Below are 21,483 nucleotides of genomic sequence, written 5' to 3'. Positions count from 1 at the left end.
GCTATAGGCAATATTATAAAAAATCCTGAGGTCTAAAATCTTTTCAGTCCCTTTTAGTCTCCCCAGAAGAAACAAAAAACCCAGACTTTGATTTCCTCAAACATGCCAGATATATTTTTCCTACAGCCTCTAACAGACATATATTTGAAAACAGAAGACAGCTTCTCAGGGTTTTCAAAAGCCAGTTACCTCGGCAAAGCTCCCCTCATCATGAAACACATCCATCCAGAAAGTAGGCCTCTATCCTAAGCTAATTATCCAGGCTCCTAGTTTAGTCAATGGAGAGAGACAAGTATCTATTGGGGAGATTTCCTCATGCTTATCTCAAAGAGTGAGCCTTCAGAGGTACCTCTCACTTTTTACCACAGAACGCAGTTGGACACCATCCCTGGGGTGGCTCCAGTGCAGTGAAGCGAATGCCACTGCCCATCTAGAGTGAGAGGTGCAGCAAAGTATTTAATTTTTTCTGAAATGCTTAGCAATTGGCATCTGCGTGATCGTTTCAAGATCTCTGTCCACTCCAGCAATAGAAGATAGCACCAACTGCAAGCGAGACTATTATCAAAACCTCATTTAGCAGAGCAATGATCCCCCACTTCACAGTGCAGCTTTTCTAATCAAATCACGAGGAAGGCAAGAGTTGACAGGTAATCAAAGATGGAGTTCTTTCCTTTGCATATCTCAAAACCTTTGTGAGAGCAGTCAGTATAACCATCTCAATTTCACAGATAAGAAAACTACCTGCTTAACCTCTCCCAACGGTCATCTACCACAGACAGAATCAAACCCAGCACCCTCAGGTCCAGATCTGGGACTGTGTCCGCTACAGCAACTGGCACAAAGGCCATCACTTACCATGCTGTAGCGCTCCAGCAGCTCCTCAGTCACCGGGTAGCGCAATTTCATTTTCCTGTACAGCGGATGCTTCTCATAGTACGTTACCAGCTCCACTAAACTCTCAAAATAGGCTGAGGTTCCAAGCACAAAATGGCGACCTTCTTGCTGAATTCGGAAGTGCTTCACCTTCCCCTCCGCTCTGTGAAAAAAGCACAGGTGCTGTAAAAGGTATTGGAACTTGCAGTGAGAGCACCAGCGCCGTAAACCGGACCCAAACTGCTTTGTGAATCTTAATCACATGCAATAATTTCTCCCTTTTCCAAAGCCTCTTTTACTCAAATTGAATTTCAGTTGCCTGATTAAATTCACAAAAGGACATTCTCACTTCTCTACAATGTACAGGGGTTTGGGTCAAATCCATGGTTTTGCTTACATGAAGTTTCCCAATTTTTTTCCCCTACAAATAGGTATTCTGTCATCTTCAGACTAACACAAATGTCTCTCATCAGACAGAGAGTCCCTCTGGAATCCACTGCTGCTGATCCAAAGCTGTCCCTAAGCGACAAACTCCCCTCAAAATGAGTAGCTGTCTCTTCCCTATAATCATTTTGATAACTATAGGAATCACTTTTGAAAGAAAAAAAAAAATCTCTTCTGCTTGAACATGGTAATTTGTGCTTGCATTGATAACAGTAAAACCATCCACTGACAACCATCCCACCCACAGAAGACCCCTGCATCCTTTTCAAGCTGCACTGAAGTTTTGGTACTTCTTGTTTTCCCCACTGTGAAATGGTTTTATTGAGCTGCTGCAGCTCAAGTTACTTCAATATCCACCTTGGTAACAGCAGAAAGCTTCAAACCAAAGTACACAGGGGACTGGGGAATTCTGGACATCACCAATACACAGTAAGGCATGCAAATAAGAGGAAAGCAAGTGTTTGTTTTTCCAAAGCAATTTTATATGTTGCAGAAATAAATATTTTCAGAGTTATGCAATCTGATTTGAAGGCACAATGGAGAACACCACAATTCTATAAATTTTGTTAATGCTGTTGCAAGAACCACAGTTTCAAAAATATTTTCCCTGGCAAGAAATGCCAACAATTCCATTTTGACATTTCATTTCAGTCAGTTATATGACAGAGCAGGATTTTCAGGGTATAAGGCCCTAGAATCATTTGTAACCAGCACCAAAGAGAACTTTAAAATAATACCCTCTAGCAAGGATTGTCAAAGCAATGAAGAAAGGCCATGCACAGTTCCGTATGGAAAGAAGGGGACAGTCAGTGCCCAAATATTCTTTGTAAAAGCATAAAGGTTTATTCCAGTCACAAATTAACTCTGGTACGCATTCTCATACATGGACCTGGTGCACAAATCAACCATGTTAATTACTCAAAGTTTGAAAGCAAAAATTTAATGACTCTAAAAAGACCATAGTATTTTTTAAATTAAAAAAAAAAAAAACCACCCACCAAAACAAAACAGAACATTGTTGGGCTACTCGGTAATGTAGTTATATCTGTCTTTTCTTACCTGAAAGTCATGGCAAACGAATCAGGCTCATCTCTCTTTCTAATCAGAAAGGCTCCATCTCGAGGAATTCGCATCAGCATGTCTTCTGCCTCTCCCCGACTCAAGTTGCTATAGTACCAACTACAACAGTTAAAAATCAAAACGGACAAAAGATTACAATGCTTGTCAAATGTCATTTAGTAAGAATAACAGGCAGCATTATTAACAACAGTTTAAAACATTACAAGAAAAACTATGCATTAGATTTTCCCCATCTTGCCACCTATGACAGCAGCTTATTACAAAACATTGTAGCACAGCAGCTTATTTTGGATGAAAGCATCAAGAATATATCAGAACACCTTGTCTGTCTGAAATCATAAAACAAAAATCTGCATTTCTTCCTGAAACAAAGGCACTGGATCCTGCTTTTAGTCTGCCATTCATTTTTCAGCATTTTATTCAGTTCTGACATAGTAGATTTAAGGAAAAGCCCAAACACAGACAAAAGGAGAACAGCAGGCATTTGAATTCTTTTACTCAGAGCTTGATTTTATCTTTTCACATCTTTATCTATGATCTAATGTGCCTTCAGTGAAGCTGCGGCCACTTATACTGGCAGTATAACTCCACCTTGAACAGAAAGGCAGGAAAGCCTAATCCTTAAACTCTACCCTGCCTTCTCTACCGGCTTCCAAAGTTATCTATGGGTGGTCAGTGACACCCAGATCCCAGGCGGAGGGCAAAAAAAGAAGTTTAAAGTCCCAGATGAATATTTCATGTGCAAAGGAGATTTACTTTTTCTCACCGCAAAGAAAACAGAACAAAGGGCAGTGATTACAGTGTTCTGCCAGCAAACGTGAGCAAGTTCTGCCCAGGATCTACATCAGGCAAACACCAACTGGAAATGAACACCAAGCTATACTGGTTCCTATCAGCATGGGGCGAAGTCAGCCCAACCAGCTCTGACAGGGGTGAGGTGGAGGGCAGGATCAGGAAAACGTAACTGTTTGGGCTCACTGCCCCAGTCACAGTTTCCAGATGGCACAGACCATGACCACTTAGCTGCCAGACCGCAGCCAACTACTAAATATCTAATCCAACCCACTGGGTGTTGTAAAACACTGAGCAGAGAAAGAAGGAACTGGCACACTTCCACAGCATTACGGTTCTCACTGATTTTCCTAGTTGCTGCTAGTAAATTGCTTTCTCAGCGACTGCTCTCTGTTGTAGCAGGTTCTTACACAGTCAGTATTCTTAATCAGCATCTTTCAAGGAAGCCTATTCCTATGACACCCAATGTGCTTGAATTCAGGGAATTTTCTATGCAAAAATCCAAGACCATCTAAAACAACGCAAAGGATGCTGACGTAACAACCCCAGTGCTTGCCTTCTGCTGTACATACTCTTTAGTCTCATGAGGGTTCGGGTTAGGCACAGCATCTGTCAGACGCAGCTCAAATTCAGCACATCGCAAGTGGGCCTCCTTGTAGTGTTGAATGAGATCATAGATGCTATCAAAAGTGAGGTTGTCTGTCAGGTAGTATTTCACAGTGTCCCCATCACTTGAAGAACGGATCCGGCAGTGCTGGACTCTACCTGACCTCCTGAAGAAATGAAAAGGTGCATAAGGAAAATAAAGGTTTTATAACAAGTTTTCTTCTTTCAAAGTGTTTCCTCACCCATTCCTGGTCAACTACTTGGTGAGCTTGCAACGAGGCAAGAAATCTGTATCATCTCATAAAATGACCAAAGTAAGAACAGCAACAAAAATCCCGACAAGTAAGATTACAGGACTGAAAACAGTAATTTTCATCCCACAATGGTTTGAAATCTGGTATACACTTACTCCTTGCAAAATTTGCTCTGATAGCTCTCTGGGTCAGAAATCCATCTGATACGCTATTCCTCATAATGTCCCAATCAGAAGAAAAAAAAAATCCCAGACTACCAAAAAAACCAAACACACCCCCCCCCAATTCTTTATTCATTTTCCCTCTAAGGATCCTTTCATTGAAAAGATCAATCTCTGCTAATAAAGGTATCAATCTCTGTTAATAAAGGTACACTCATGAGACTGCCTTTTCAGTGTAGAAACGAGTAATTTATCCCTAAATTAAAAGATCAAATTTTGGCCCACTCATTGAGGAAATAACAAATCCTCTATCCTGCCAGAGCACTAGAGAAGTTGGGGAGGCGGGGGAGTGAGGGGTGGAGGGGGGAATCAAACCAGTCAGTCCTCTCTTGACAACTGTAACACTTCAAATAAAGCCTACTCTGCCAAAACACACTATGCTACACCGAAGTTTAATTTACAAAGTAGTCTTTCACAATCCCATCAACAACATTCTAGTAATTATAGCAACTCCTTATTCCTGTTTTCTCCCAGCTATAAATGCATGCTTGAAAAATACACACATTTTGTGCAATGCCAAAAAACAAACAAAATCCACATCAAATTTTTATGACAATCACCATACCAGAATGACAAGGTGCAATCATTAGGGAAAGCCTCACTTTCCCTAACTAGGAATGTCCCATCCTTGCCACCCATTTCAGCACAATATTCCTGGAGCAGTTTCTCAGCAGTTGTTCTCCCCTCTTTCATTTTCCCATGGAACCATTTCTCTTTTAGGTGCAACTCAGTACGTTTCACCTCCTAGACCAAAAAATAAGAATTTTCATAGTGCATTTCTAATTTTATGATTTTGAAACACAGCATTTGATATAACAATCTACTATTTCAGGATTCCAGCTCTTCCTAGCCCTGAACCATCCTTCCACAAACAAGCCAATCACCTTTATAGTCACCCTTGACTCTACTCCCTGTTCCTTTGGAGCAGTGATCAACTTCAGTCTTATTCAAATAGGTAATCAATGGGAAGTCAAAGAATGCAGCAATGCAAACACCAATTTAATCCTTACTGACCTTCATGTTTCTGCTTTACCATACACAACAGCCAAGTAATACACACTCACCTATGACAAACACTTTGCAAATGTGAAATGAAAAAACATGCACTGTGTTAGAGGTGTGTTTTATTACTAACACAACAAAGCTTAGTTCATCACACTGTCTAGTTTCGGAATAGCAATAATACTTAGCCAAAGGCATATAAACACTTTGATTGTCAGCGCACGCATCAGCATTAGCATTTAAGTACCAAATTGTATTTCATTGTCTTTGTATTCCTCCATGCAATTAGCCAAGGGAAGGAGTTATTTTATTAAAAATACAGTTAACTGGAGTACCTTGGCAAAGATCCTTTTTAAAATTTTTTATCTCCAGTTACACTTGTTGTCTGACACAGATCCTCTACTGTTTCAAAATCAGCATAAAAAATATGCATCTGTAGATATAGAAATAACCTGAGAGAATAAAAAGAATGTGCTTAAACAACAAACAAAACATAGCCGTCACCTTTGATGAATCTTCATCAGCATTCTGTTCTATATCATCACTGAAGGAAAGCTTTTCATCAGCAATAGCACAGTAGTGCCGAGTCCATTTCTAAAAGTTGAGAGATATTAAAACCATTACAAGTCAGAGGGAAACTCACTAACCACAATTTCAAAACAAGTTGTGACAATAAACAAAATATCTTCTCCCCCTCATTCACATCTGTTCAACTGACAATCTTATACAAATATTGAGAAAATTGATGTGAATTTCCAGTATTACAAAACCTAGTAACAAACTGTAGCAAATGTCACATAAATTATACCTGTTCTATTGTGTCCCACATGTAAAGTTCTCCTTGTTGCTTTTTTTCTTCTTTCTTGTCTTCCAAGTTCACATCAATGTCTCCCTTTGGCCCCAGTTTTTTGTGCTTAAAAACAAAAGAAACCCCACACATTCATACACTCACATAGAATCATATATAAAATTGGTGATAATATTTCAGCTTAGTCAGTATTACTGGAAGTATTTCCCTCCATTGCACAGCCTTCTTCTGTCATTAGCATAACAACAGGTGTTCCACAAAGCTTTATGCAACCAGGCTGGAATGTCTGTCTTTCTTTAAAATTTAAATCTCATAGTAAGGTTAAAAATTTAGTAGAGGTGTCATTCAAGCAATGAAGGAACAACTAGTTTGATAAGAGCTCACCATTCTTTAGAGGACAGAAAACATGAAGTGACACATACCAAGAAACAAGGATAAAACAAGAAACCCTCTGCAGAGAACAGGACATAAGGAGCAAAAACCAAACCAAAACAAAAAGATATGGAATTAAAATGAATGGGGAATTCACTCTTCTACAAAAAAAAAAAGAGCAGAAGAGAAATCTTTTATGAAAAGAGGGGTAAGTTCTACTTTCTTGAGACTGCTCACAAAAAAAACCAGTGGCTCAAGGGGCTAAGGGTAACATCAAATCCTTAACAGCAGTTAATGATGGGATTAATCATCTGGTACCTAGTAGTTCTCAGCTACATTCTGTTCTGCGTAGCCTGCTGCAGGTAGATTTCAATTTGACAGGCTTATCTGAAAAATCCCGCAGGCCCCTGAAGCGGGAGCTGCCTCTGACTGTTCACCAAGAACATTTTCCAAACAAAAGCCAAATAACACAACTAGCTCACTGGCAGCTGCTGATCTGTTTAAAGACTCTTTTAGACAGGACAGAGTGATATGGATGTTCTCTTATGCAGACTCATAGTTGTTTGTAATTCCCTTTAAATCAGATCTGTTGCTATTATTCCTGTGCCTATGCAACTCCCCTCTATGCTCTGCAGAGTAACAACAGACAGTTTGGAGGGGAAAAAAAATCCAAAAACTTAAGCATAGAACTTTTGCACCTTATAGTGGGGTGCTATTATTTCCAGTCTCACATTCAAGAGCTCTATGTTTATATCTATCTACCCTTATTTCTTCTGTTCAGAAGTTTAATACATAGGATACAGTGTTACAAGAGATGGATAACTGAAGCATAGACAAGAGTAGTTATTATTTTACTAAAGAGATCATAAGCAGCCCTCAGATTCTCCACCTAATTTTGCCTTTTGAAAAGTTCTACTGCAGTTTCAATCTGAGAAGTCCTTTTTTGGTTATCTGCCTCGTGTTGTCACAAAACAGTACAGAGTAAAGCATCTGTATTGCCCAGAAGGTAAGACATTATAACAGTGACTGCCTTCTAACAGGAGTACCTCCATGTTTCACAAGTGGCTTACTAAATTGCATATATAAATCACACTGAATTAGTAAACACCCATGCATTTTTGCAGTTGGCAAGCAATCACAACAATTTAAGTGTGCAGCCTGCAAGTGTTTTGGGTTTCACTTGAATGAGAGGTATTCTTTGGAAAAGAAGTTAGTAACACTAATCTAACTTTCTATTCAAGAACATACTTCTATGATTTTTAAGCAGGCCACATTGTGTAAAAAGTCTACGACTAGCATCTCCAGTAGTGAACCCTTGCTGAATCAGCAGTGACATTTCAGGAGCTGGAAGACCTTTAGAAAAAGAGCTGACATTCGGTCTAGCACTTGAACTAATGACACTTATTGCAAAGAAAACCAACAGCAAGCACGTTAATATGTAGTGTTACAGAACTCCATACAGTATTGCAAAATGTTACTAGTACACACTTTCAAGTGTGGGGTTTCTTGTCTCTCAACAGAAACTAACAGCTAAGCTGTGAAGCCAGAAATAGTATTTCTGGCTTCTGCTCTTGTTTTCCTATTTTACCTACCAGGGCACAAAGCAAGCCTACCTTGATGATGATTTTTTCTTTCAGCTGGGTTGGTGATGGTAGCTGATCTGCACTGGCTTCAATAGGCTTCATTAAAAGCTGATCCCCAAATACCTCCTTGAACACCTTGGCCATGTGTCGCTGCTGCTCCACGCTACAGTGCTCTTCAATTGACAGAATGACTGGGTATCTTTGATGGAGAAAACAAAGGTGAATGAAGACAATTATTTTTTTTTTGCTGCAACTGGCAAGGCAAGGAAAGCAGCACCCTCTGTCCCCCCCCAGATCAAAGAAAATATTTAAAGCAAACAGGAAGACAAAAGGAATAGAGATAGACACACAACAGATAACAACAGATGTGTAATCACAGAATCATTAAGGTCAGAAGGGACCTCTGGAGGCCATCCTTCTTTAGAAAGGCCCAGTTCCTAGGTTAGATCAGGTTGCTCAGAGCTTTGTCCAGCCAAGATTTGAATATCTGCAAGGACAAAGATTCTTTCCAAACTCTTTGGGCACAGTTTCAGTGCTAAAGCACTATTATGTAAAAATTTGTTTCTGTCTGTTTTCCTTGGCATGCTCTCTGAGAAGAGTCTGGCTCCATCTTCTCTATAATCATCCACTAGGTAGTGGAAGACAGCAACCAGACTGCCTCATTAACCTCTTCTTGAAGCTAAACATAGTTCTGTGAGCTTCCCCTTGAATATCATGTGCTCCAGCCCCAATACTGAAAACTGAGGGAGAGAAAGCATTGAGCAGCCTTCTCCAGTCACTAAATCGCCTGTCCAATTCAGCAGCAGGCTCACATTTCTCTTCATCTTCCTTTTGTTGCAATTGTACCTATAGAAGTCTTTCTTTCTGCCCTTCACATCCCTCAGGAATTTCATCTCCAGATGAGCTTTGGCTTTTCTGATTTTGTCCCTGTATATTCAGGAAATACTTCAGTATTCCTTCTGGGTAGTCTATGCCTTAGTGCAATTAGGGGAAGCATCACACTGCATACACAGTACTGATGGTCTAAAACCATAATGCATCAAGTATCATTGTCTGTCTTTAACACAATATGCCTGTGCAGACACTGTCCCACATCAGAAAATAACATTTCTTCTCTATACCCAGCTGGTGAAGTGGAAAATAGGATGCTGACAGCCCTCTCTCTTTCCCAATTTTAAGGCAGTATTTTTCATGTTAAGGACATCTCAGCACAAGTTATAGAAGGGCAGAGCAAAGACACAGATTTAAACCCATGTTATCAGTTCAGGAGCCATGTTATGAAGTCTACATTTTCTCAGCTAAGACCTTTCCTACAACATGAACATCACCTGATAATTATGTTGCTTGTCAACTGTAGTTTTGGGGGGTTTTTTGTTTTTTTTTTTTTTTTTTAATTTAAGACATACTTTTCAGCGTTTGAGGTTTCACACTTCAATTTAATAAAAGAAGACCCAAGCAAGGAGATGGGAACCACTTTAAGGTACTCACTATCCTCCTTAGCAGCGAATTGCTATATAATGGAACTTTTCCTCAAAACTGAATCTATTAAAGACCCACATTTGGCAAAAATGAAGATGACTAGAATGCCTTTATTCCCCTATTACTTTTTGCTCTAGATAACAGAGAAAAGTAGTTCAGGAAGGTCTAAGGATATGAAAATAGGCTTAGGAAAAACAAATAAAAACTTACTCAGATGCAACAAAGGCATGATCTTTGATTGCCTGTACAACGTCATCAAATTTGATCTTTGTTGTCCGCGTCCATCCATGGTAAATGATAGGTTTCCCATCAGGACCATCCCAGCAATCCACTAGAAAGACAAACAGTGGGAAAAGGAAGAGACCAAGCAGTTACTTAAATAACTCTAGTAGAAAGAATACATCTAAATCTTGTTCCACAAATAGAGTCATAGACTTTAATGTTGTAATAAAATATTCTCTTATATGGATTTATATCTCTCACAGAGGAAATTAAGTTCACTTAAGTAAGAGCGATACAAATAAACACAGTGTCAAATTTTTCCAAAGCATTATCATGTGGAAATCTGGAAGTAAGGAATTCAGGCAGCTATACTGTCAGTCTACTAGTTTACAGTAATTTTCCAGGGATAAATACACTCCAACAAGTGGCAAGTTGACAGCTTATCTATTTTGTTGATTTTAACCCTGAAACTCTCATTTGAGATACATTTTGCACTAGCCAAATTGAACAGGCAGTAGCAACTAGTTTTATGAAGTAACTGGTGAAAGAACATAAAATTAAAATCAAGCTTTTCAATAAGGTACACAAGCACAGGGATGAAGACTCATACACAGTGGAGAACAAATGCACAAAGAACTCAAGTGATTTACAAGCAAGTTAAACAGGATGACAAATGACACCAAATTACAAAAATCTCTGGGCCTTGGGCTCATCTGTATTACAATGAAGGCAAATAAACTATCTATCTCTGCTACACAAGTAACTCCAGTTTAAACCCTACGCTTTCATACAGTAGATCCAAGATTCAATTTTTGGTGTGCAGTGGGATGAGATTTAGAAAGACCCTCTTAAAATTCCAAGGGAACAAGAATCAGAGCAAGTGAACAGGGGAATAGTGAGGCATAAGAAAAACAATTTAGGGAATCAGTGTTTTTTATATGACTAACTTCAACTTCAGAAAACAATCTACTTCTTGATTTCAGTTCTTTTTTCTTTCCTGGTAAACAGGGGAAACTCTGCTTATATGGACAGCATGTTAAAAACACTCCAGAAACTCTTTACTCACACTCAATACATCGACATCCCATTCTAAGGCACCTGATGTAAGCTTCTGTGGAGGATTCACTTCGAAGCTGGTCTCCCGTCAGATATCTAAGGAGTAAAAGGAAATTGTAAAAGACAGACAGTCAGTTCCAACCATTTCCCACTCACTCACTGGGTGACATTTCTCCTCCTGTAATGGAGAATGTATGTTGATTTATTTATTTTTTTTAACTTGTGATGGAAGAACTGGACTCTGCTGAACACAATGCTGTCAGATTTTTAAATGGACCAAATTACAGGAGGTTAAAGGCTCAGTCTAAACATCAACCAACTCTAACTGCCATGTTTCTGGAGAGCAAATCATGAGCTTTGAAATATACCTAAAACTCATCATGCTGAGGCATAATCATGTTTGAAGGATGTGGAGGGTGTTTAGAATGACACCACACCCTATATTTCAAAACATACCTATAATCTATATCCATATCCATTTTATTTCATTCCCTGTAGTATTTTATGTATTCATCTCTGCTCCCTCTCTTTACACCTTCTTTCTTTTCATTACAACGTTAGATGAGCAAATCCTTTTCATCTGAATACATTTCAAACTCATCATCACATAGCTTTGTACTTGGGCTAAAGAGCTTGCATACCACAGATTGTCAAGGAAAAGGGCTGGATACCTTAGACACAAACTACAGAAACCAGCAGCTAAGATACTAAGCATGTAATTCTAAAAACAGTAACAACAAGAATGCAGTCCCCAGGCCTTCAAAGTTCTGGCTTTAACAAACTCAAAATAACAAAGACGAGCATGGATAGCAAATTGCACTCTTCCTCTGCCTTAGGCACCTCTGTTTGCTCTAATCCTTGTCATCCAGGAAAAGATCATGAATAGCCAAGTCCTGACCAGCCGATGTGCTAAGTTAAGGTCTCCATACTCCTCTCCTGCTCAGGACCAAATCTTTTCCACTTCGCAACACTGTAAATTGTCAGAGTATCTATCAGTAGCACACATCACTGCCTCCTTTCCCAAGGCAACAGATCTACTGCCCTTCAGATCACACTAACAGTATGGAATTTTCCCACAGGACAAGCGGGGCCCTTATGGCATTCTTATGTTCAGGTACAATTAATGCTTACACTAGCTCAGAGAGACTGTTGGTGCTTGGAAAAAATGGAAGCTCCTTCAATAACTTTAATTTCTGAAAGCAGAGAAGCTGGAACAGTTTCAGCTCAAGACTTCTTTTTATTTTTGTAACAGGATTCAGGGTTTGGGTTTTCTGGCAGCTGACCTTGGTTATATCTCAAAACCTCTTAATATCTTAAGAGAAGGGGGGGGGGAAAAAAAAAAAAAAAAAAAAAAAAAAAAAAAGAGTTCCACAAACTGTATTTGCCACATTTACATCACACTTTAGGAAGGTTTCATATATCCACATAATAATGGCATAATTTAGAAGTATTACTTTCTCCTAATATGTGCTTGAACAAGGATAGACAATGGGACTTTCAGTAACTTACGTGTTATGAGAGGAAGAAATCCAGTAGTGGGACAAAGGATTATTCATGTCCTGAGCATCTATTGAATCATATTTCTCATCCCAAATACTGTTTTCTTTTGCAAAAAGGTAAGTGAGGAACTACAATACAAAGAGAGAGACTGAATTTAAAAGTTTTTACCATACAAGACTAAAAAAAAATACCAAGAGGAGCCTAGAGGATCTGCCATCCAATTAACAAACCAGGAACCAGCAGTAAAAAAAAAAAAGTCCATGAGGAACTATTAGAAAATACCATTATCTTACCTCATCAACAAAAAGGAAGGGTTCAGCAGTTTCTCTCAAAGTGTCATCAATAAACTTTGTCATTCGTTCTCGGACTTTACTGAGATCTTGTGCCCAAGATTCCTTCAGATAATAATAATAATACAGTAGAAAAAAAAACTTTATAAGTTGTATTATACTATGTAAAATTAAATAAGGAACAGAGAGACCTACCGATGTGATTTACTTCTCTTTCAACTGGCTAGTTTACTGCCAATATATTTTATTGTACCCACACATTTTAAGAGTTTCCTCTATAATGTCTAAGGGTGAAGAAGAAGATCTTCATCTAAGTACCTTCATATAGATTGGAGGCCCACAAGATACATACTACATATGTACAAATATGCATGCACACACAGAGAAAAAAAGCTGACCTCCTTGAAGGACATGCCTTAACTATAATCTCTCTCATTTCTAAGTGCAATCTGAATGTCCTTTTAACACAGAGAAATAGGGAGAAAAAGAAAGTAGCAAGCTTATACAGGAAGCATAGATCTCTCTTCTCAGTCATATTTGCAAATCTGGAGCCTAGCAGCACTTAGCAAACATCACACAATTTTTTCCCATGGTGTCTGTGCTAAATAATATTCTAGAAGACCGTGAAGACACAGTTCCAGTCCCTGCCTCCATCCCTACCTGCTTGCTGGTATGGGACATCAAGCTGGCTCTACTCAATAGAAAATTACCTTTGACTCAAATGCAGGCAGTCAGCTCAGCTTTTTATGCAAGAGCTGCTAAAATGAGTCTGTGGCCAAGGCATTACCCCAAGTGCACCTAGCTGTAAGAGCTGTAACTAGGCCAGGCTATCACCCTTGATATACATCCAGTGTTTATTTCTAACCTTGTCTATTTATCTATCTATCTCTAAATGGAGACCTGTTAAAACCTTATTTGCTTTGTCCACAATCTTGTCCTCTGGTGCACCTCCAGAGTCTTTACACAGATGAAAAATAATACTTCTTGTGAACTTCAATGGCAGCAAGTAAGGAGAAATCTTTCCAAGGCCTAGTATCACAGCTGACATCAATCATATTCTATGACACACCACATTTCTTTTTAATGAGCACAGAATTCTGTGAGACAACCTCAAGAAAAAGAACTCAAAATTTTTGCAGTCTTCCCACCTGCTGCTCATGTAGCAGGAATCTCTGAAAGTCATGGAGATGAACTGCTGAAGCATCTGGACGGTCAGTATTTCTTAAGAAAAAAGAAAGGGAAAGTAAAGCTAAAGAATTAACAGAGCAAGTGTCATCAGATGTTATAGCAGAAAATGACTTGTACCTTTACAGTATAAATGTGCTGCCACCACCAAGAAACTTTTTATAACTTCAGTGGAATTTAGATTAGGCTTGTAAGAGTGTATTATCTAATTACTGTATTTTGAGCCTTTAAATAAAGCCTCCTGGATTCCTGATGTATTTTTGATAGTGATTCACTGAGAAAAGTACCAAATCTCTGCTCCTTGCTTTGTAGCAAATGAGCAGCATTCACTTGACAGGGGTGTTGTTAAGCTTAGTTGAGGCACACGGAAACACTGTTCTTTTAAATTACCAGAGCCACACTTCCACAAATAACTCCTTCCATGAATTACTCAGATCAAAACCTCCTTAAAAAGGAGGCAAGATGCAGCTGCACCAAGAAAACAGCACAATTGTTTTCTCTTTTGCAGGACACAAATGCTGCATCATCTGGTACCAATAAGGTATTAATAACCTACCCATCCCTGATAAATCTGTGCTTGTAAGCAGTCTTACAAAGTCTAATTCATATGACATGACCAAGGGCTAAGGAAATACGCAATACGCTCAGAGCAAACTTTTGAAGTAACTTCCTTAATGCGTTACTGTAATAATCAAAACCAAGATAAACCGGTTCAATTTACAGTCAAAATGTTAGCAAAGCCTGTGACCTCCCTTTTCATGCTGTACACATCTTAAATTTTCAGGTTCACCAAGTGAAAGATGCAGAAAGTGTGACTATCACCATTCTGCTCAAGTCTAGGCAAAGCCTGTGCACCACACTACTCTCCAGACTGGAGTTAGAATATCTCCATCAAATTGTCCAATAGTTCTGTTCAGCTCTTAGTAAAATCAGCAGATAAGCAAATTCACTTGTTCAAGTCCATGCTATTTTGGTGGTCAGAAGGTAAAAAACATTTATCCAAATTATACTCAGGACTTATTTCCATGATAAATTCACCTTTCTGAATGCAAAAAGATGTATCATTTCTTTACACTTACTAAAGCATCAGAACAAAAAAACAGTGATGTAATTAAAAAACAATCCTGCAGCACTACAATCATATGGAAATGTGGAAAAATAATACAAATGAAGAGTCTCACCCAAGAATGAACACAGAAGAATCCTTTTTGAATTCATCAAGAATCTTAAAATAAAAAACACAAAAAAAGGTGGAAAAGATAAATAATAAAAGAATATGCAATTCTCTACCTAATTCCATCTAATAATGTCCATTGGTTTGGGAAGGGAATATATAGGCGTTTCTGCCCTACAGAAACTGCATACAAGCTGGCAAGACACATTTTGAATTAAATGCATAAGAAAAAACATACTGCCAAGGCTGGCAACTGCATTTCAGGCCTTTCAGTGTGAACATACACAATTCTCAGGCAAAAAACTTGCTATTGATAAGGCACCTTAAACACACAGTCAGCCAAGTTTCTGGGGAGCTTTTATTGTTTGATAACCCAGAAAAACTGGAATTATGGATCATCCATCACATTTATTCATGTGAATATAAAACCTAAATTGCTTCCAGGTTGGAGCAGCGTAGTTACAGATCACAGGAAACTTAGCAACTGACCCAAAGCAGTTATTGAGCAAACTGAAGAGTTTCTTTGAAATTATCCACAAGGGGTGATAACGAGTTTAAGGAAGTCAGATAGCCTCCTTACTCTGTGTTTTACTCTTCAACCTTCTGCTCAAGCTAATTAACTAGACTTTCATGGCCAAAACTAAAACCCTGTCAGTACATGGAGATTCTTTATTACTTCACAATAATTTCAGCATCACTTTTGAACAGCACAAGAAAGTTCTATTGCCAAAAGAAACAGCAATGACTTTCACTATCGAACCTTCTATTTTAGCAACTGCAAGTTGAATCAACAATAAGCACATGTGACAACAAAGACGTTCATGCAAGTAACTTCAAATTATGTGTTTTCACACAGTTTTAAAGGGCTCCTAACCTTCAGAGTCACTAAATGTCTTCAGTTTCCATCAATTTAATGAATCTATGCAGTGAATACATGGACAAGTAGTGAGGGAGTTGCCTGTACAAACTTGTTAAAATGTAATTCCACTGCATTCATGCCTCCCAAGGACTGTCGGATGCCTGCCTTGTAATGGACTCACCACCAATAATCTCCAGGCATGAGAGAAGATGAAAACAATAGCTGTTATTTGATGCTCAGGATACATCCTTGTGATTTACAGAATGTTCTTAATGATAAAAGATTAATACAAGTACGGAAAAACCTTACTCCTATCAGTAAAGAGATCAGCCAGGCCTAATGAAAAGACATTCTACATCCTTAACAAACTTACAAGAGAAGTTCTCCCTAGGAACCCCATTATATCTGTGCACATCTCTACTACCAACACAGAAGAAGCAACATGAATGACTTGTTCATCTTCTTAAGCCAATTGCTGATGGAGACTGTTATCTACACATCAAGTACCATACTATACCCTTTTCCTGCTACAAGAATGGAGGAAAAAGAAAATCAGTAACAAACAGAAACAAAAAAATAATCAGCATTCACTCTTTATTCTGATCAAGCAGTTTAACATTACGAAGACTACTTATGAAAGAGCTTACCGATTTCTGTTGTTCAAACATTATTTTCTTGTAGAACAAATGAAATTGTTCAAAACTAAGCTCTTCCTTGTACGCACTTACTTCCTACAATAGAAAGTAGCACGCAGTGAATTTTCAATTCCTTAAACAGCATTTGCACAGCAAACAAGTTACTCTTACTCCAGCTGCCACCCTTTCACACATTCTGTTCTACTCCAACTTGATTTAACCATTTGGAATTTTTAAAATGTATTTATTTTTTTAAGAATACAAACAAGTAAATAGATTCTTGGTTTGTGACACTGTACTCCTAGCCCACATCTTTGGCCTTGCATTTTGTACCCTGACTCCATTTCCTCTATGTTACTGAGAGTGAAGTTGTGCCCCATTTAGTCATAGTTAGCTGGAGCAACAGAAGCAAGAATGTATCCTTTAAGGGTGGAGAGTTGGAAAGCAGGAAAAGGTGGGGATATTTAAAATTCCCGTAGGAATGGAAACGACCTTCAGAAGTTATTAACATTAGCACAAGTTGGAGTGAAAAGGTTATTACTTGATCATATTGCAAAAAAATTCTTTTTCTTATATATGAATTGTATCTTAAACATAAAACTATTTCCTATGCACTTGCACAGTATCAGCACTGGAGCTCAAAACCCAGTGTTGGCTTTGGTCAACTGTACAATGCAAAGAAGGAACATTTATGTCTATGTTTTCTTATAGCCTTAGATATAGGCAAAGCTAAGCTGAGCAATTAGCCAATATAATTTATTGAATTGTACATGGTAAGAAGCAAAAATATAGGCAGTAGTCTGGAAAGAAATAACACCACCTATCAGATAATACCAAACAGATATAAGTTATCAGGTAATTACCGCAAATTTATCCTTCAAGAACTTCATGCTGCTCACTTTGAAGTTTACTTGGGGAAGGACAGTTTTCAGCTCTCTAAGACTGATACTAGGGAAAAAAAGAAGAAAAAAAAAAAGATAACAAAACCTCCACAGGTCTGCCGTATCTAGTCAGCTATTAATATATTTTGTATCAATACAAAACTGTTGAAACATTTTGGGAAGGGCTCATCTCACATATCTGTAAACTTCTATGAGCATAACACCTACATGTGAGCAAGCTAGATACGCTTTCTAGTTAGTGGGGAGAAATACGCATTTCAATCAATTTGGGCATCCTTATTAGGATGAAAAGAACCGTGCTGCAGAGACACCCATTTCTCTCCATCAACAATTAATCATATCTAGATGATCAGCTCAAATGTAGATGTTTACATATTGCCAGATGAAATCCAGCCTGTCTTCCATTGTTCCAGTCCCACTGAAACTGGCATAAAGTCACAGAGATCATTATACAAAGGATATATCCAATGGATGAGCAGAAACAGAAAATAAAAAGCTCCAGCTGTCATTACCATCATAACCTTTTTCTCCAGCTGTTATTCACTTGGAAGATAAAATTGATTTGCAGCAGAAAGACTCTCCCCTTCTGCAACATTTGAACATGACCTCATCCTCCTCTCCAACCAAGTCTTTCCAGAGAGGATTGCCTTCCAGGTCCATTTACAGAGACCTGCTGACCCTTTTTACAGAGTTTCAGAATGTCCAGTGATATACCAGTGACACTTCAAAAACCAAAGTTTTCTAGATAACAAGACCTTTCAAGTAAGACATACTTATTTCAGAGTTTAAGCAACACAGTGCTTATATACACCAAGTATTTAAGCAATACTTCTATATAAAGCTAAATTTATTAATCGCTGCAATACTTTGTGGCCACACATACTTTCTGGCCATACATCAAATCATGTATGATGTATACATCAAACTTCTTTTGTTCAAGAAAGACTTTGTATTAGAAACAAACCTATGAATAGCTTATTTTGAAAGCCTCCATTTCCTTCACATCTTCCAGTCTTCTCATCAACCTCAGATTTTATTCCAGTGTCCTAGATGCCACTGCCATAGCATCCTCCACTGCAAGCTCAGAGCAGCGCACAGTATTTACTATACTTATCATCAAAATGGAAATAGGAAGTAAGGGAACGCTACTGTAACTCCTGCATGAATAGAGAAGGGTGATTCTAAAGGAGCTGGGTGTCTAAATGCTTTAAATGTGCCATAGGTACAGGTGAGCCAATTTAACAGCTCACTGCTGTTACAAGAAGCAGCCCCAACTCCTCTGCTTGTGCCCCACTCGATTCTCCTGTTGCTATGGTCCCAGTGCTTCCATAGGCCAACTGTGATCAAACCTCATCAAACCTTCTTCTAACCTGATTCAACTTGCTAGGCAATCAGAAAAGTATGTGGCCGAGAGAGAGAGAACAAGTTTTCCACCGGCTTCATGAGGTCACCCAGCTCTCTTCATGCCCAGATCAGTGTCACAGCCAGAATAAGAAAAGGGGCTGGAATGCCTGACTAGCAGCATGTAGAGATAGTAGAGGAAAAGGAAAGATTGCATTCAGCAGCACCAAACTGGTACACCAACTCAGCCATCTCCTGTAGCCCCATTTCAGTCACCTGCTATTCAACTTGTCTTTGGATAGCAAAGAACAGAAATTCAGTCGCACGTTCTACAACAGAGTCTCAACTCTGGGTACTCTGAGTAGGCACTGATGTGAGGTCTCCGTGAGAAAGACACAGGATTACAGCAGGACATGTGAAGGGCACAGGCACAAGTCCTAGAGTGGAAGATGAGGGGAATCCATGGCAGCAAAAGGAAGCCGGTAAGAGTCAAGAGAACACAGGCACAACATCCATGGGTGCTGCTGCCAATGCCCACAAAACGTTAATGCAATACCAACAGTACCTGAGAAAACAAGGCTCAAGTACTCTGTCTTGACCTACAGTGCAATTCATAAGCCATTAACTCTCTGCAAACACAGGGTGAGAACACAAGTCACTTGAAAGCAACAAAACCAATCAGCACCTAGACAATAGTAACACTTCTATTCTACAGTGTCCATACAAGGAGCTACCCTGTGAGATATTCTCATCTCCATTGTGGGAAAGAGGCAAAGCAAGAAGGAACTTAGCCGAAGTCCATGCCAAAGCCAGATTAGAACTCAGGAAACTCCTGGCTTTCCGCCTTGTCGCCAGACCTCTGGAAAAAACCACTTCTTTTAGGAGCAAGAATGAGCACTCTGTTTGTACCCTAAACACCGAGCACAAGCAATTTCCTCTGGCCAGACAAGTGCAAGCCAAAACAAAGAGCTGGGACTTCATTACCACTGGAAAAAACTCAACCTGTGAAACAGGACTTGCCTGGAAGCCTAACCTTTACAATTAACCTCCCTAGAAACTGCAACACTAAACACAATGAAACTCAGTCCAAACTCCTTTCCTGAATTTTTTAAAAGCATGCGTCATCTATCAAGAGAACGAAAAACTGCCCTTTCCATAGGGCAAGTCCCCTTGATCCTAACCATACTGCCTTGTAGGGATGAAAGCAACAAAAGAAACCTCTTCAGCAGACATACACTGTCAGCCACAGCTTCTCTATCCTAACATTTGCTTTTGCTTCATGATGCCTGCCAACGTATCCCCATTGCAGGGCTAGTTTTTCAGAATACATCAGGAGGTATAAGCCAATATCCAGTAAAGGATAGTACTTTCCCTTTCATCACTCCGGCCAGCTTAGGAAACACTGTTTTGAAATGGCGTCTCAGCTCACACTGAAGCCAGCTGCACAATGCCACAGGCTGTCTGCAGAATGGTGTTATTTCCTGCAATAACACAGTCTCATTCACACAATGAAACACCACACTTTATTTTGCTTTTAGGAGAAGGCCTAAATGAAAGGAAATGCATGTACTTTTCTACGCTGAATTACACCTGAGAATAAAACGCATGTTCCAGACAAAGAATAAAATCATGCTAAAGTAATAGATGCGGGGGAGGAAGGGTTAACATTCTTCTCAGTGTCGCATGATTTCTGGAAACTCTAAGGAGAGGTATGCAGCTGAATTCATTAAAAAAAAAAAAAAAAAAAAAGTCTCCTTTGTTGTGCAAAAACTACAAACCCACATCACACATGGACCTGAAATGAAATGAACTACTGAAACTCAAACGTATGAAGTTACACAGCACATGGGGAGCTACAACCCATGGGCCTTCTTTCACATGAGAAGCACCATGTCAGAGGTAATTCTATGGCTCTGGTCTATTCAAATATGTGGCAAAGAGACAAGCCCATGTAGTCAGGCCACTTGCTGGGAGAAAAAAAAATAAAAATAAAATAATCTTGCCCTTATTCCAAACCACTAACTTTGCTTCCTTCTATATCTTGCTGTTCCAGTTTAATATTGCAATGATAGATATGAATTATAAAAGCAGTCTTCAGGTACCTCTTTTTTTTTAATATTTGCTTATTTATATTGCTGAGTAACTGTAAGGCACTAAGATCTATATAAACATAATAAAAGAGAGCCTCTGTCTTAAAGAATGCAGCATCAATGTATGGGAGACAAGGCAAATAAGCAATAATGTTTTATATGGTCAGTCATAGTTTTGGTACATCGCCTATAGCCACTGTTGGACAGCCACACTTCACAGACATCACAACAGGGATACCTCCTTTGCCTCCAGCAGTGCATTCCAGCTTCACACTCCCCACTTCTATTATTTGTCTCAATAATACCTTGTGTTCTGTCATTTTGCTCCAATCTGTGGAATTTTCTTTATTTTCAAATTAAATTTATTTTTTTAAACCCAAATAGTTCTCCAGATAGTTTCTCAAATTTAATGCTATCAGTGAAATCCTAGTGAAAATACCAATTTGTTGTCAAAAACAAATACCAAAACCTACTAAACCCAAGCATATGCAACAAAATCTTCCTCTCCTTCTATATGTTGTCTGACTTGTGTTCTCTGCTTTGCTCAGTTGTAACCTCCTCAGAAAAAGCTATTTCCCTTCCCCTGCATTGCCCTGCTTTGAAAACTAGATTGACAGTGAACAATCCAGCTGTCTATGATACCGCTGGATTCAATGGAAGAAGCAAATTGCCCAAAGTGTGCAGCCTTCTCAAGAAGGTTGGGACTCTGCATGGT

General features: G+C 38.9%; 1 protein-coding gene across 1 annotated transcript in view; it reads right to left on the bottom strand.

Moving 5' to 3' along the window:
• The window catches only part of PLCG2 (phospholipase C gamma 2), a 66,021-nt gene that overhangs the window by 20,420 nt on the left and 24,118 nt on the right, over positions 1-21,483 (bottom strand). Inside the window, exons 6-20 of the mRNA XM_009647205.2 lie at positions 17,299-17,383; positions 16,448-16,531; positions 14,949-14,992; positions 13,731-13,803; positions 12,586-12,687; positions 12,302-12,420; positions 10,803-10,888; positions 9,725-9,845; positions 8,066-8,234; positions 6,081-6,185; positions 5,777-5,866; positions 4,836-5,014; positions 3,762-3,962; positions 2,377-2,496; positions 856-1,036 (exon numbers count right to left, since the gene is read on the bottom strand). Coding sequence (XP_009645500.1) covers positions 856-1,036; positions 2,377-2,496; positions 3,762-3,962; positions 4,836-5,014; positions 5,777-5,866; positions 6,081-6,185; positions 8,066-8,234; positions 9,725-9,845; positions 10,803-10,888; positions 12,302-12,420; positions 12,586-12,687; positions 13,731-13,803; positions 14,949-14,992; positions 16,448-16,531; positions 17,299-17,383 — 1,759 coding nt within the window. The remainder of the gene's footprint in view (positions 1-855; positions 1,037-2,376; positions 2,497-3,761; positions 3,963-4,835; positions 5,015-5,776; positions 5,867-6,080; positions 6,186-8,065; positions 8,235-9,724; positions 9,846-10,802; positions 10,889-12,301; positions 12,421-12,585; positions 12,688-13,730; positions 13,804-14,948; positions 14,993-16,447; positions 16,532-17,298; positions 17,384-21,483) is intronic.

This window comes from Egretta garzetta, unplaced genomic scaffold, assembly GCF_000687185.1.
Source record: "Egretta garzetta isolate BGI_Z169 unplaced genomic scaffold, ASM68718v1 scaffold39, whole genome shotgun sequence".
In the NCBI taxonomy this organism is placed as follows: domain Eukaryota; kingdom Metazoa; phylum Chordata; class Aves; order Pelecaniformes; family Ardeidae; genus Egretta; species Egretta garzetta.
Note: the sequence above shows the minus strand (reverse complement) of the source record. Positions and strands in the feature narration are given on the sequence as shown.